Source organism: Hippichthys cyanospilos, chromosome 13, assembly GCF_059441005.1.
Source record: "Hippichthys cyanospilos isolate Australia breed blue-spotted pipefish chromosome 13, RoL_Hcya_1.0, whole genome shotgun sequence".
Taxonomy (NCBI): domain Eukaryota; kingdom Metazoa; phylum Chordata; class Actinopteri; order Syngnathiformes; family Syngnathidae; genus Hippichthys; species Hippichthys cyanospilos.
The window spans coordinates 6,803,998-6,820,821 of NC_142381.1; the positions used below are offsets into that span (position 1 = coordinate 6,803,998).

At 38.6% G+C, this 16,824-nt stretch overlaps 1 protein-coding gene across 4 annotated transcripts; it reads right to left on the reverse strand.

Annotated features, from left to right (window-relative positions):
* On the reverse strand, positions 1 to 16,607 carry arhgef37 (Rho guanine nucleotide exchange factor 37). Of its 4 annotated transcripts, none has more exons than XM_088432236.1 (16): positions 16,554 to 16,607; positions 12,918 to 13,052; positions 12,593 to 12,639; positions 11,281 to 11,677; positions 9,505 to 9,634; positions 9,174 to 9,321; positions 8,903 to 9,102; positions 8,682 to 8,812; positions 8,159 to 8,263; positions 7,952 to 8,065; positions 7,709 to 7,878; positions 6,288 to 6,435; positions 6,080 to 6,208; positions 5,249 to 5,444; positions 4,186 to 4,373; positions 1 to 2,887 (listed from the first exon to the last, which is right to left on the reverse strand). In XM_088432236.1, the coding sequence occupies exons 4-16, from the start codon at positions 11,662 to 11,664 to the stop codon at positions 2,672 to 2,674; spliced, it is 2,259 nt and encodes a 752-aa protein (XP_088288362.1). In that variant the 5' UTR covers positions 11,665 to 11,677; positions 12,593 to 12,639; positions 12,918 to 13,052; positions 16,554 to 16,607; the 3' UTR covers positions 1 to 2,671. The 4 variants fall into 4 exon arrangements, with proteins under 4 accessions (XP_088288362.1, XP_088288361.1, XP_088288360.1 ...); XM_088432235.1 differs by having other exon boundaries at positions 12,593 to 12,775; XM_088432234.1 differs by lacking the exon at positions 12,593 to 12,639.
* Positions 16,608 to 16,824: the final 217 nt, after the last annotated feature.

Genomic DNA, 16,824 nt, shown 5'->3' on the forward strand with positions numbered 1-16,824 from the left:
TCAGTTTAGACTTTGGGGCTTTATTGTAGTTTCTTTAGCACTGGTCTACAGCAACATTCAACGAGATGGACACTTGCAATGTCTTCCATAAGTTAATCATCACACAAAATAGTTTTTAAAAAAAAAAGAGAAAATAAAAGAAAATAATAAAAAAATATATATAAAGAAGTAGAGCATAATTGTACACTTTTGTGTTAATACTGCCCACAAACTCACAAACTGTACAATGTTGCACACGTAATGCTTTTTATATTCCCGGCGTGTATCAGAAAGTATTGATATCATTTGCAATATATGAACACATTTCATATTGGTGATTATTTTTTTATTTCTTTGGGGTGTGTTTCGATTGTGTAAGGTGGCACTTAGGTCAAAATTACCTTGGGAAGGAGGAACTGCATCATTTAAATGACACATAAATTCACGCATGACACGTGACATGTTTTTTTTACTCTAAGGAATATTTTCTGTCATTCTATTTATTTCTATTATGCAAAAAAATGTTTACTTGAATTATTGGCATTCTTGCTAATTCATTTCTAAGGTTCATTTCTACAGTGGCTGAAGGACACAAAACTAATTTGTTTTGAAAACACACTCAAACACAAAAACTCTAAAATCATCAAATTGATAAAAATGTCATTAATTCATATGAATCCACAAAATAACCCCAAATGGCTTTTTTTTTTTACGAGGGAAAAGCACTTTGTAATGGTGTTTGTTATATACAATATAGTAAAGTATTCAAGCGGTTGGCCAGCAACACCTTTCCTGCTGGCCTAAACATATTTTTCATAAATATAATTTCAAATAAAAATATTCTCCCTGATTTGTTCTGTGCATGACATTAACTGAGCTTTTTTCCCAGTGCTATATACTTGAGTTTTTCCATTTAAAAAGTTGGTTATCCAGTCAAACTTTAGCCAGTGTTGTCAGGTACCGTGAAATCTGCCAGAGCATTCAGAAGTTAAGAGAACGACCTGCCCGGGGTTCTGACAGTGTTATTTTCAGTGTTATTTTCATTTTTCATCTACAGTGTCACACACATTCCCACACAAATATATATAGAGAAAGAGACACACACATACAGTTTGGGTCAAACTGTAAAGTATTGTTTTCAAACTCCTCTTGGCAGTTTAGAGTTTATTAGCATCCTCTACTGGTGGAAAGGTAATACTCTAGTCAAGCTTTGGGGACTGGAAATTGACATATTGTGAAGTCTGCCTAGTGACCCGCAAGTGTCAACATGTTAAGTAGTAATTTCAACTTTTTGTTCAAAGTAAATTTTGTACATGTGCTGAACAAACCAAAGCATTTCTGCAGTTCAGTAATCCAAGACATTAAATCAGATGTCACGTTAAGTCAAATGGACTCAGTAGCAACAGACGCATCTATCAAATGGTTATAGGTAGTGTTTTTAATAGACATTATGTGTCAGATTGATAGTACACTTGAAAGTACACCTTTTAAAAGCCCTAGGTTTCACTAAACTTTTATATAAGCGACACTGTCTTCATTTTTTGTAAACTCATATATAAAATCCCCTTGAGGATTCATTTTAAACAATCTTTTTCACGATACACCTGAGGATTGTCATATTATCTGCCTACTGGTGTTGCACCCCTCATTAGTTTTCAAATATTGTTTGTGTATCAATGGTTTATTAGCATTTAGGTAAATGGACTTAATTTACTTAATTTAAATGAACAAATGTATTTGTTTTATGTTTAATTTGACAGTAAGCTTCAACTGGGGATGGCATTAAGGGCTTGAAGCCTCTTAATGATGGGTTGGCCATCCAGACCAAGTTTACGTCTACTGAACAAATATGTCAAAAAACTTGTCAGGTAATTCAGATATCTCAAGGCACCACGATCATTACAATTTCAGTCCTACAGAATGTTGACACTTCTTTTGTGCAGTAGTGCAATAAAAGGAAAAAAATAAAGGTCCTCTATTAAAAAAATAAAGCGAAAATAAAACAAAGACAAAATGCACAGAGAAAGCAAAAAACTGCAATGTTTTTCTCATTCAGTTTGCCAAACTTCTACTGTCAGGCCACTGCTATGGCAGCAAATAGCATCAGGTCCTTCATTGTCAATGCAGTGACACCATGAGCTAGTTAAAATTACACCTACATCCCACCAAATATATCTAACTCTCCGCTGAGCGTGGGATATGTGGAGGTATGTCATCTTTGCTGAGACTCTTTCTGCTTGTCAAAAATCTAGTCAAATTACAATCAAGATGAAATAGAAAAACGAAAACTAGTCCAGAAGCAACAAAGTCAAGAACCAGTTAAAAACAAAATGTTAACTAGTCAAAAACAAAGACAAAAACATTAAAAAAACACAAAGGCATGTTAAAACCAATTAAAGGATTAGCCTAAAACTGTCAAAGATCAAATTAAAAAACAAACCTCAACATTCCACTCGTATTTTGACTAGCATTGTCTTGGTTGGGGCTTTGAATTATTTCATTGTTTATATTTTGACTTTATTGTACTGTTTTTGACCTTTTTTTTTTTACCTTTTTCTGGACATGGTTCTACATGTTGCATGAAGTTTTTTGTTTTTATTTTTTGGGGGAGAATGCCTTTTCCAAGCCTCTGCATCTTCATAGTTGAGGAGATCGACTAACCTTACACATGGGAACCACTGCAAAGGATGCACTAGCAAGATGGCTGGCGAGTGGCCGGCATTCCTGCGAGGGGTGCCACGGCAAGGTAATTGGAGGGCACGTAGCCCCTCTGCCGGTCTCGTACTTCCACCAGGCTCCATTCGCGGTTGCCCCGCTTGTCGTGAGGCTCTAGGACGCGCACCGGCTCACCTGCCGACACAGAAACCTCATGGTTCCCTCGTGCGGTGAAGCCATATGCCGCAAATACCTGGAGATACACACACGCAAAAAAGTGTCATTTATTTGTGTTTTTTTTTTTTTTTATGCGCCAGGCTGGCGGGAATATGTTAGATTAGACTGTGCAGGGGTCAAACAGCCGCTGATCAAGCGTCCCTCAATGTCTGCAAAGCTTACATTTCAGAGCAACAGGGATCTTGCGCTATACGGGGACGTACTGTAAATCTCTGACTACTCCATATCCATTGCAACTTTTAACCTGCACGCACACACACACTTGCAAATGAGAAATGTGCTGACGATACAGTAGCCTGGCAGAATTATGTACTCAGCTCGGTGTCACCTTGTAGTGACCTGCTTTTTCTTTTTCAACTTGCCTCTTCATCTGATTTATTAGATTTTAAACTTGGGTTTGACGTATAATGGTTTTTCACTATTGCGGCTTGATTTTTGAAAATATTTTCTGACAGGTTCTTGTCATGCTTCATTTGATTTTGTCGACTGGATTGTTGATTTTTTTTAAAATAGTTTTTGTTTTTGGTATGTCTGTTTTTTAACTTACTTTATAATGTTTCTTACCTTAGACTTAGGTTTTATGATCATTGTTGTTTTCGGATTTTATTATGAATTGTCTTCATAGTTATTAGTTGTTTTTGGAAGTAGATATTGACTTGTCGTCATTAGTCCTGAATTACGAATTGCCTGCTGTGGATTTTTGTCCTTGTTTTTTTTTCTTTTTATCATTTTTTTGAGTCTTTTTGAATTTTGATTTTACTCATCCAATTTTTGGGCCTTTTTTCCTGATTCGTTTTCAACTTTTAAATGCTTTCCCCTCTCATTTTAGATGACTTCTTTACATATCTATATTTTTTTTTTTTTAAAACATGGATCTTCAAGTGACCCACAGGTGCACATACACATTGGTAAGCTCATGAGCAATACGCCAGTGACAAAGTACCCTTCCCATCTTTCGTCGTCCATCTCCGTGTCTTACAAAGTCTTTACCTTGCAGCGATCACTTCATGAAGTAACACGTATATTGCATTTTGTTGAGCATCTGTCTGCTACTTTACCAAACAACCTCAAAAATGTTATTTTCATCCTCACAATGCATTTGAAGATGAATCACGAGCCTTGTTGACTGAAATGAACTCTATATCGTCATTCTCCCGGTCACGTGGCCTCAAATTGTGAGAAGGCTCAGGGACGCCTAGAGGTGGTCACCTGAACATTCACTCATTTTGACATGCAGTCAGAAAGGGCAGAAAGAAGGTTTTTTTAAGTAGCCATTCACATTCCATGTATGTATTAGAGGTTGAGCATGATCACCTGGAAGCATGGTTGGCTGAAACCGATTCCAGCCAATGTTGTGGTCCTGTGATGGAGCTCTGTCGTGTCCGAATGTCTCCTAACGACACCCGTGCCCTGTGGAAGGCCCAGATGAGGTGAGGGTGGTGGCTCCTGTTCTGCCTGGTGATAGCGGATCAACTTGGAGGCTGGTGCATAGCCTCGCCTGCCTGCAGGTCACAAAACACACATTTCAGTTGGTAAGGTACAGCTTGATACAACCGGAGTGGAAGTTTCTGGTTCTAGCTTCTTTTTACTACATTAACTAATTTTGAAAGGGTTCTGAGCGAGGGAAGTCTTTTAATTTGTTTTTCACTGACTAAAATATATTTATTGTTATACAGTGTTTAATATTTTTATTATTATATTGTTTTGTTTTATTGTCCTCCGTGTCTTCTAAAGTAGAAAGTTGGGGGTAGGGTTAAGCAATACGGTGGGCATACTGGTTAGCACGTCCGCCTCACATGTGGAGATCGTAGGTTGGCTTCCAGCGCCAGCCTTCCTGAGTGGGGTTTGCATTTTTCAACCATGCTTGTATGGATTTTCTCCGAGTGCCATGCAAAAACATGCATAGTAGGTATAGTGGGCACGCTAAATCGTTAAGTGTGAATGTGAATGGTTGTTTCTCTTTGTGTGCATAGCAAAGTAAGTAAGACGGCTTTTGAAAAATGTCAGTGAAGAGACAGGAGAAGAGCCTACAACCTTAAAGGAGTACGACATGAAATAATGATTAATCGTGACAGAAGTTTGAGCACTACTTTCTAGCCAAAGCACTACTTTCTATTTTTTTGCAATGACCGCAACAAAAACAAAACAACAGAGTCAACTGGATATAAGCAACACACTTTGGGTGTCACTGTCTTCCATCACTCACAGATGCCCACCAGATGGCGTCAGTAAGCTATATTACTGTGTTGCTATCAAGGAGAATCGTTCGTTTAACTCCTAAACATAAAAGAGACTAAATTGAACTCTCCCTACATTAGCTGTGGGTATGAGGTATGGTATGCTTTATTATCCGTCCCGATGGCACTAAATTACACACCTCCGGCATCCACAAGCCACCTGCGTTTGTTTCCGCGGGTGTCTGCCTGGTTGATGACGGCCACTAGCTCTCCCTTGGCAAGGTTGAGGTCCAGGTCTCGGCTGCCCACAACGGCGCTCACCACCTGGTATATTTTGTCAGAGCTGTGCTTGCTTGTCAACTGCTGGAGTCGCTGCTGCGAGGAAGAGTTTGGGGGCTATCAAACCAGATGGGAAAAATGGAGAAAAAAATGTTACTTATGATGTCACCCAGTCTGTCTTGCTGAGCATGTGAGTCAATAGTACAGAGATGGCGCAGAAAGACAAACCAGTCTTGTTTGGGTGCTGTTGCCAACACGCTTTCAAGCAATATGATTTAGGCTTTATATTTACACTTCCTACTGCAACAGTCTCCTACGTACTACAAAGGAAGCAGTTTTCAATGTAGTACTTTTAATCTGTCAAGCTTGTTTTTTCTTTTTTTGTCAAAATATTTGTTTTCAGGTGGTTCTTGTCTTGATTTGTTGTCTGGCTTAGTTTTTTAACTTGTTTTATTTTTTATTTGACAGTTTTTTTGTCCTTATTTTTCACATGGCTTTTATTGACATGGTTCTCAAATCAGCTTTAACTTAGATAATGACTTTATTCAGTGGCATTTTAATCACCATGTATAATCTATGAATTATTTTGTAAATGTGTAAAACTCCGTGCTTACTAGTATTCCAAACTGAACGTTTACCAAATTGAAGATGAAAATTTCCAAACATTTTGGCCTCGCAGGAGTAGATAGTAGCAGGTTGGCTAACACAAGTAAGCTAATGAAGCAGATACAAAAATCTGTTCGTGTACATACCAGAGAGGTGGGCCTCAATAATGTCTCCTCCACACTTTGACCCAAAGTTTCCAGCTTCCTTGCCCCTTCAAGAACCGCGGTCTCAGCCCACTCCCAGAATGCACCAGTGTCTAAATAGCTGTGAGGAAGCTGAGAGGAGATGAAAAGTATGCTTTGGGCAGGTCAAAAACGGCCATAAATGGGAATAACTAACATCCGGGGCAAATACCTGTTGGCCAAAGCTCTGTAAAAGCTGCTTCAAGTCAGAAGCAAGGTCTTTGTGTAGGCAGCTGAATGTTCCCAGCATGCTCCAGATCATCTGCAGCGCCAATCCATTAAATTTGGGAAGCTCGTTAAGCAGCAACGTGTTTATTGTCCTGGATTAGGAGCACCATACCACCTCTGTTAGGACCACTAAGCAACATGGAATTTGACAGGCATGCCTAAAGAAAGCCTCAAGAATACATGACCGAAATGACACAGGACATCTACAATTTTGGTTTGACGCCAAAATTTCATGGTCATTTGTGCTATTTTCAGCATGTCCTTCAAATATGGACTCATCCTTGCCAGTTCACCTTGCAAAATGAAGTTTAGTAGGGATGTCTATCAAAAAAAATGTCTCAATGACCAAGGCACAAAGACACAGGGATTCTGTCAACTCATTGTGGGGCAGAACACTCAGTTAGGCTCAGCAGGGTTTGATAAACTGTGCACTTGTGGGAAAACCCATCACGGTGGAGGGGGAAGCACAATTAAGCGTGTGTTGAATGCGTGTGGGGTTTTTTTCTACCTATTTTTAGTTCCAACACTAACAAAGCAACATATGCATATGCAACATATAAAACCAGACTGAACAGGCTGCAGGAGACAATGAGGGCGGGATCCAACTCCGTCAGAATTGTTGTTGGGCTGGCATATGCTTTTTGTAACTTGTTCAAAAACTATTTGGGACCGTCGACTTGCTAATAATTCTTGATTCCATGTGTTTAGATGAGGTACAAAGTCCAAATCCTACGTCGCAAACAACATAAACCGTTTATTTCGAGCCATGAGATAACTAATATTCTTTTTAAGTTCAAGTACATACTTTACTGATTTATTGAGCAGACATCATAGTTCTTCTTTAATTTGTTAGCGGGCTCATTATTGGCACAGGACATGTTACTTAAATTGTTCCACTGTACCTGATTGTAATCGTGGAGTTAGCGTGTTAAAAATTCATTTTTAAAAAGTGTCATCTTTAAAAAGAGCAAGTGTGTGTGCACTTCTTTCGGTTAGCACTTGGCAGAGGAGCACCTAGTGACTCAGCTTGATCGAAAACACTTTTATGCTCAAAATCTCCTCTTACAGGTTTTCAATTGTGGCACAAATCCAACACCAGATTGTAGCATCTAACTAAAACACGGAGAGTGCCAAGTTCAGGGGGGGTTTTTTGTCTCTTTTTTGGGGAGGAAGATTTTATCCAGTGTAATTTCTATCGATACTGATCACGTGTCCATTGGGAAACATATTGAGTTTTTGCCCAACCCTACTAAATCAAATTGTTTTTCTGTAATTGCATATAGTTGACAAAAAGAAATTCAGTGCACTGAGCTAAACCAGTCCTTATCTATAACATTCAGTGCACTGAGCTATACCAGCCCTTACCTATAAGTGTTGGCAATGGCCTGCTCTTCGTAGCTTAGGGAAGGCTTGGCCTCGATCAGTTCGTAGTCAAGCAACTTGTGCAGCCTCTTACGGATAAGATTCCTTGGGCCACGCAGGAGGTCACAAAGTGCACACAAAGGTTTGTGGATCAACGTCCTCATCCTCTTTTCCTGCAAGGTAAATAGTTAAAACATCAATCAACAATATTAAAGTGGTTTTAGTGGATGCTGACTGATAACTCACAAATTCAGGTAGGATCCACTGTCTCAGGCCAGTGGTGATCTCTTTATAGCAAATGGGAGTCTTCTCACCATCCATGTCCAGATCAAATTCCTCCGTTTTGCAGACCAGGTAAGTCTGATGACCACACAAATACGAAAGCAATGATCACAAACACTCATGCAAGTCAAGTTCTTCCATTATTAAGTTGATCATGCAAGGTGTAGCTACCTGGAGGTGATTGAGATAGAGCTCCACGTTCTCCAGTAGTTGCAAGATGCCGTGCTCAAGAACATAAAAGAAGCCTTCCAGTGCATCAAACTCCTCATCCACTAACTGCAAAGGGAACATTTACAGTATGTGGCACAATTCAAATGGCAATTTGATATTAAAAAACAAACAAACAAAAAAAACTATGCTACACATTTTTTAAATAAAATACATAACATGACTTTCGACAATACTTTCACACTGGTGCCCAACTATTTTCTTTGGCAGACCAGAATGAAGAATTAAGAAACAAATAATAACTAAAAATCAGTGATTACGTGCTGAAAATTTCAAATAAATAACCAATAAAAATATCTGATTTAGTATAATTCAATAAATATTTTAATAACACGAGGGAAACTGTAACTCATATTTTCCATCTTTTAAAGGTAAACATGTACAGTACGAGATTGATTGTGTGTCAGTGTTATTATCTTCACCTAAATAGTGTGTCTTTAGTATGTGAGTGAGACTTGTGTGTTACCTTGGGAACCATGCCGGTCTCATGTTTGAAGAATTGTCCGATCCTGGCGGTTTTCTTAGCAATGCTGTGTGAACTCAAGCGGTTAATTTTGTCCATGATGCTCAGTGTCTCACTCTTCTTGTACTTGTCAGCTGTGAGGATGCCAGGCACAAACAAAGAGCTCCAATTCATCTCTGTAGGCTGATCTCAGATCTGGTGAGAGTTTTTTTTGCGCTTCTCACCAACTTCCCGGAAGCGCTTGTACTCGTTGATGCGGCAGTTTATGGCAATGGAGTTGTATGCCGTCTTTTCCAGCAGTGCATAGGCCGGGTGTCCTGTGTCGGTGTGCTTCTGAATTGTTTGGAAGAGGAGCGGGTAGCGGGCGATGCGCTGCACGGGCATCACCAAGAAGAAACTCAGAGAGCTGGCATTCACCTCAGGCCTGTGGAATCACATATAAGATGGCAGGGAGCCAGAAACCTTTTGTTGGTTTGTGTACATTTAAAAACCTACGCTGATGTCTTGATGACTTGGACAATCTGGTCCCACAGGGCCTCCTTCTGTTTATAGGAGTTCTCCAACACGGTGATGCGGTTATAATTGGCCAGGTATTCCTTGTAGGCCGCCTCAATATCAGAGGACAGGCTGAGGAATGAATTACCTGTTGGAAAGTCAAATAAGACTTTGCGATTTTGAAATCCGCACATTGTTAGAAATGCCCTAAACTAGGATGTTTCACTTTCAAGGGAAATAAATCTTCAATGCTTCCAAAAGCAGCCTCTTTCTTGGCAGGAAGTTTGAACATAAATCGCAAAGAAGAGGAGGCTGTGGAGCTCCCACTTACATAGCGCCTCCAGGAAGAGAGGATCCTCAAACTGGAGCTGGTTCTGATCTAGCAGACTGAGGAGCCGACTAGACACGCTCATCACATCCTCTATATACAGGAACATGCTGTCCAGGTTAGCCAATGAAGGCTGTGACCAACACATGACAAAAAAAGACACACACAAAATTGGTCATGAGTGTAAGCAGCAGAATAGGTCGTACTTTAGTCATGAGTTCTGACATGGTGGATTCTAGAGGCATTTGAAATGCTAACCACCCTGAACATTCTTCTAGTCATATTGTTAACTTGCTACTGACAGCAATAACCTAGAGATATGGACACCCCACTTCCACTGCCAACCCAAGAAAAATGACCTTGCAACACCACTTTGGTATACAGTATACATTGAGCAAGACAAGCAGGCAAACGGTCATTTTGATTTGAAGTTGGCCTTTATGGGCTCTGGTTATTTAAATTACTTTCAGAGGGCTTACCTGTATCAAAAGCAAAGAAAATTGCAAAACGTACAAGTATGTTTCATTTCTTTTATTTATTTATTTTTTAAGTGACTCAATAGCACCCCCCAAGGAAAATTTCCATTTTGGTCTGAAGGTGCCACTTTGGGGAATTTTCGTAGTTCATACTCCTGGATTATGAATCTGATTTTTTTTCACTAGCTGTACTGGTTATGTAACACACTGCCTCTCACCAGACATCTCCCAAATGTTTGCCATATGTACACTTACACCGTTTTTTTGGTTACACAGGTTAACAAATATAAGCTGTACTTTCAATGATACTGACATGTCATAAGAAAAATTGTGGGCCATATCTGTTGAGTAAGTCTGATGTGGCAACAGTAGGCACACTCACCAATGAGACACCGAACAATTTGTACCATGGTCTGAAAGCAAGAATGCAACTTGAGCATGTAACAATGCTGCACAATGGCAACATTGTATCAATGAGGCCATTCTTCATCATTCGCAATGTTTATTTCCTTCCTTACTCATTTTATAAGCATAGATTTATCCATCTTTGTGGTCCCTCTTAACTGTCACATTTCACTAGCTATAAATCCTGAATGATAGTTCAGTTTGAACAGCGCCAGTTCTTCATTTTGATTTCCTACTCACAGGGTTGACTAGCAACTACATCATGTGTTATGTTGCCTTTCTTTAGCTCCACCATGATTAAAATTCACGATGGATTGGCAGCAAAAATCATCTAAGTCGCTGGTGTGTGATAAGGTCAACTCATTCACATGTCAAAACTGTCACCTGGCAAGATGCTTTTCTTAGCTGTATGGATTTCCAACACTAATCTAAGAAGCTTTATGGGCAGGACAGTCACTCCAATGTTTAGTACAATTTACTTAAACAGTTCCAAATTTCTGATAACAGGATCTGTTCTTGAAAAACCACACAGCAGAAGCCTGTTATTTTTAATGATGAAAACAAATGTCTCAGAACAAGCGTTTGTGCAAAGCCGGAGAAAGTCTATCTGGGAGAGCTCCATTGGAAATCATTATCAATAAACACTACGCACCAACTTCCAAGTTGTTTTAAAGGCTTCAAGTGTAGGATATCAAAACAGGGTTCGACCTTCAAACTAGACTTTCAAGCCTTGATTAGGGGTTGCCTTCAAGCTCGGAGGCCTTGTGTTGAGGTTTCATACCAAGGTTAGAGTTTCAAACAAAACGTTTCAAGAGTCTTTCATGTTAGAGCTCTTTCTTATACAGTATTTGATATACAGTATATTCATATTGATACAGTACGTATTGGTATGCTGTACCTTTAATTTTTGCAGATTGCTCCTGATGGTGACTGTGCTGACCTGCAGCATTCTCAGGTAATTCCTCTCTGACTCCACTAGTTCCTGAATGGACATCAGCTGCCTCTGTGCCGCCTTCTCCTTCGCTGCCTTATTCTCTTCTGATATCTCCTCCTCTGCCATCTCATCCACTGCTTCTGCGGCGGGAAAAGTCGCATCTGTGCTCTTCTCCTCATCATCGTCTGCAAATGCATTATCCTGTAAATCGTACTCCTCTTGGAGCGTGTCCTGTTCTTTTGGGGGCTCTTTCAGAGACAGCGTCTCCATGGCGCCCAGAGAAGAAAGATTGGGATTAAATATAGTGCGGGGGAAGGGCACAGGTGGAGGCATCTTGGGCACCTCCATGATGGAGATCACTCTAAATCAATACAATGGAAGAAGAACATTTTTATTAGCATCGTACAAGATTCAAGAACTGTAAAAAGCTGTTCAATTATAGAGAAATTGATACAATTGTGTGGTGGGATTTAGCTTTGAAAAGCCAAAAGAGAGGGTCAGGTGGGAGCCATAGGTGACAAAGCTTTGTTGTTATTGTTGAGTGCACAATGGAAAGCACCAGTTGCTAAAGTTTTGCCATGGACGTTGTAAACTAGAACGAACCAAAGTTTAGCTTTGCTTTCCGGGAGGCTGAGTGAGACGCTGACAAAGCATCTGTGGATGCCCCGCTGTGACTCGGATGACTGTAATCTAACGTGTGAATGAATTGTAAAACCTCTTAAGAAAGTTAAGTAGTCATGTTCAGTATTTAAAGCAAGCAATAAAGCACTGGGATTTATCATGAAGCTTCGCGTCTTCATTTCTTGACAAAGGCTATCTTAAATCACTTTTTTTTTAAGAAATGTGCTTCTTTAAAACAAGGATAACAATTACAAACCCATAATCCAAACCCCAAATCAGAGTTGTTTTTTTAATAAAGAATTTTGAGAGGGTTGGCCTTTTAATTTTTTTTAAACACTTGTGTTATGTTTTACCATAGCTAAAATAATGCCTCTCCATATAGAAATAAATCTGTGATAGCAACAGTTTCACCCTGAAACAAATTATCTTATGTTTCCTGTTTAGGAAACCCTGTATATTTCCTTCATATGTGTTAGTTGAATTCTGTCTTAGTTTAGCCAATTAGCATTTTGGTGCATCTCTATGTGGATGTGAAGGGGTTCAGCAAACATACCGTGAGTAAAAAATAGCTTATCTACCATCTGGTTTACTAGTTACAATGCAAAAAAAAAAAAAGTACACTCTCATGTTCAAAATACAAAACAATGACACAAACCTTGAGAAGAAGGCTTTTGAACGTATCTGTGATGATCCTTAATGTTCCTTTCGTGTGGAAAACATACAAACAAGCTGGTATAAGTTTCTCCACTGAGTCATACACACACTGCACAGCCTCATGTGGCACAAATGTGTGAGTGTGTGTGGGGGGGGGATGGGAGTGGAAAGGAAGGTGGGCTGGCTGTTTGGGCGAGGAAAACAGAGGGAAGGGGGGGGGGGGGGGGCATGCACACATACACACAGACATATAGACACACATTCACACACACAATAAGCTGATTGACTGCAGCAGACAGCAGCATGGGAGAGGAAGTGACACTCACCCTGACATAAACTCGATTGGTGGACAACTCCTCACGGGGCAGGCGAGGACCAATTAGAATGTCTCCTGTCCCACCTCTACCCAACAGAGGGGCTTTACTGGCCTAATAACTGGTCAGAGCAGCTCAAGTAGTCCCCTGACAGAAAACAAAAAGCATGGTGGGACATCCAATATTTTCTAAATCGATCCATCATGTTATTCGGCCAAGAAATAATTGTGATAAGTAAGATTTTCAACAGCAGCAAAAAAGTATGTGGGGGAAAAAAAAACAAAAAAAAAATTATTTTTATTTTTTGAGGTAGCATGGACTGCTTAGTTCTACAGTACAACTGGCAAAAAGAACAAAACTATGACATGTCCTGTACATTCATAGGCAAATTGCTGTGTGGAAAGTTGCTTTAATTTGACACTAAGGATAGTTTCTAGTTGTTATGGTTATGTGTAGTGTGTACCATTTGTGTATTGTATTGTGGCAGTTACATACAATGATGATGGCGGGAGGAGTAACCATTCACATGTGTGTGTGTGTGTGTGTGTGTGTGTGTGTGTGTGTGTGTGTGTGTGTGTGTATGTAGGCATGTATGTGTGTATACATATTTACATTTTAAATCCCTCTTTGGTTTAGAGTGGTACCTTGAGGTAAGAGTGACTGGATTTAAGACTTTAAGATATCAGCTGTTACTTCGCCCACCTCAGCTCTGAAAGAGGTATTGAAATGCAAGTGCGCTCATCGAGCAAATTAAGCTTGTATGTCAAGGCATTTGTTCTCAAGGAATTTCTCGGAATTCTGTTTATTTCTTATTTTATCCTGAATGTTACAATGACAACGACGAATCAGCTTGACAAATGAGCAGTGGCACGTTTGGAACCAGGTACTTAACATAGAACCTTGGTGACTATTGGGTCAATGTCGAGAAGGAATTTGACACGGTGGATAGCTTGAAATGCTGTGGGACAGCATTCCAGAAACTGACAATCCGACAACTCGTCAATGCCGATGTTAACTTGCAGGGCTAAACACGCCCTCAAGACAAAAACATTAGCATGACTGACAGCACAATAACAAACATACAACTTTGCTTTTTTAATCTACAATTTGGAAAGTGTTTAGACTCTTCATCAAAGTCTAAGTTTTAAAAAATGTCCTCTTGTATTTGTATGAAAATTAAATATTAACATTCAAGGAAAGAAATCTGGAATAAATTGAGTCTAACATTTCATTAACCATGAAGCCCAAAAATTAGGAGAATTTCACAGTGATAGTCAATATTTTGCAATAGTTAAGCCTATTTTTTACAAGAGTGAAGTCTAAATATTACAAGTAAAAAAAAAAATTAATAGTAGATTCAAGTCAAAATTTGAGGAAGGAAAAAGTAGTATTATCGATACTACGTGGCAATAATAAAAGACAGTTTGAATGGCTAGTTACTGTACATTAATAAATTTTACCAGGACATGATTGAACTTTTGACTCTTGTAATGTTATACTTTTTTTCTCTTGTTAGGTAAATTGAGTGGACTTACATCATGCTTTGCACACCATATGGTGCTCAAAGCATTCACACAGTGTCTGACCAAGGACATTGACAGAGTCAGTCGGGATCAAACTCACAACACTATGGATGAAAGTCGAATACTCTACCGCTTAGCTATAACACACATTATTCATTCATTTCGTAAAATCAAACATATTCTATTTACATTTCAACCTAGTGTTTTTTTTCTTTCTTTTTGTATCAGTTATTATGTCTGCCTTTGAATTGATCCTATGTGGAAAACCTTGACTTCTTCAAAAGAAAAACACAAGCTGTAAACATTCGTGTGTCAAAAAGTCAATCGCTTCGCACACAAGAACATTGGTGAAAATGCACATCTATCCATATTTGTTTTGGAGAATTTTCGATGGAAACGTGACAATAGCTGGGTGGAAGGACAAGGTCATTGGAAATGTAAACCAGGGAAAGCATCTGCTGTAATTGTAGCATTGGAGCTTGTGCAGACTGGCAGACAGCGTTCACACTCACTCATTATGTTTACATTATAAACATACTCACAATACTATACATCATAGTATGTCAGACAATGGCACGAGAACTAAAGAGTCTGCGTATTATGAGTTCTTTTCAGTTATAAGGAAAAAAAAAAAAAATAAGAAAAATATGAATGGTTTTTCGCACATCAATTTTAGGTTAAGATTGAAAATATATCATGAATATTTTTTTTTGGATCCCTTCATAAACAGGTTGCATGTTGAGCAAGCCAAGACAAACAAAGCCACCAAAAGCATAGGGGAGTAGACTCATCTACATGCATCTTCTATGTCAGGGGTCACCAACGTGGTGCCTGCAGGCAACAGGTAGCCCCCAAAGATCACATGAGTAGCCAATAGGCCTGTTCTACAAATAGCTTACAAGAGATAGAACATTGGTGATTTTCTATGAATTTTACAAACAATTATACATTTACATTACATCTTACTCTTGATTTACATATTTACTATAGCTGTTCCTTAATTATTGTGAAAAATCATTAACATGATCGGTGTCTTCACATAAACTGGTAGCCCTTCGTATTACTCAGTACGAAAGAAGAAACGCTCAGTTTCAATAAGGTTGATGACCCCTGTTCTATGTTATTCATCCAGGTTTGGGACCAAATTCACATCTAACAAGCCTGAAATATGCAAACATGACAGGATTAGATTCCCACAAAAAATTACATGATTGCACTAAGATGTTTTTCTACAAATTTTCAGAGTTTTACTTTGTTTAACCACAACCGTTTAACTATGACTATTTCTCATATGTATGAAAAATACTATTCAACTTCAGGTAAATTTTAGCCCTTTTCTTTTAAAAAGTGCAATCTTATTCTGAAATTTCTGATGTGCGATTTTTTTTTTGTAATGTTTGGACTTTATATTATCACAATTTTATTTGATGTGATTAAAAACAGTTTTCTTTGAGACATTATATAGATAATACTGTACATCCAATTAAATTTTTGTTGCACTATATGTAAATATTTTCTAACATTCGTTGTTTCTACTAAAGTACTTTTTTATGACTTCATTACATACGTTCATAACATTAGGAACTTTTTTTTTCTAACGAAACCCACAATGTTTTGTCTTACTTAATTCAATGTTATTCAAAAAAGAAGATTAATCTGTCATCTTTCTTCTTATCTCGAAACGTTTGTACAGTGGGCAGCCCGGCTACGGCACGGAAGCAACGCAGTATTACAAACTGAACTATAACGTCATTTCAATTGTAAAGTCACATTATCGTGAGTTGATGTCAGAATCTTGTGAAGAACAGGTGCATAGAAAACGGATGACTCAGCTCTAAACACCAAACAAGTACGCGAGCTTAAAAACAAAACTTGACCCAATAAAATTGTAAGATGTATTGACAACTAACAACATTTTGTCTAAGAGTCGAAACAGCTAATAGGAAAAGACAACAACAAAATTGGAGCTTTTTCAGGTATTTTCCATCACTCGGTTGACGTGTATTTTAAATAAAATGTTAATGTTAAAATGTTACCCGCAAATCGTGTTAGAGTAGGAAGTAGTTAAATAAAGCCAAACGCCGTCGTTTGTTTTTAGTTTGTCAGAAAACGGTTTTTATGTTACCTGCCTCGATCCCTTTCACCATGTACAAAATTTTTCTTGACACTGAAGTCCCGCGAACCTCATCAGTCAATCATGCAGCACCTCTGTTAATCTCGCGAGACTACTCGACGAACGTGATATCGTTTCACTAAAAGGAGTTAAAACTAAATGTATTATTTTATAATAAATTTCATAATTATTTTACGGCACCAAAGCATTATCTGAATATGAATAAAACTAAAATGAATGTTTTCATCGGCTTTCATTAATCCACCGAGGCATAAGGGGGCGG

Excerpts from the sequence above, each read along its gene's own strand:
- arhgef37 (XM_088432234.1), bottom strand. Across the intron at positions 6,436-7,708 it reads GCCATTGCCAACACTTATAG|GACAATAAACACGTTGCTGC; the intron begins GTAAGGGCTGGT and ends CTCCTAATCCAG. Across the intron at positions 4,374-5,248 it reads GTGGCTTGTGGATGCCGGAG|GCAGGCGAGGCTATGCACCA; the intron begins GTGTGTAATTTA and ends TGTGACCTGCAG.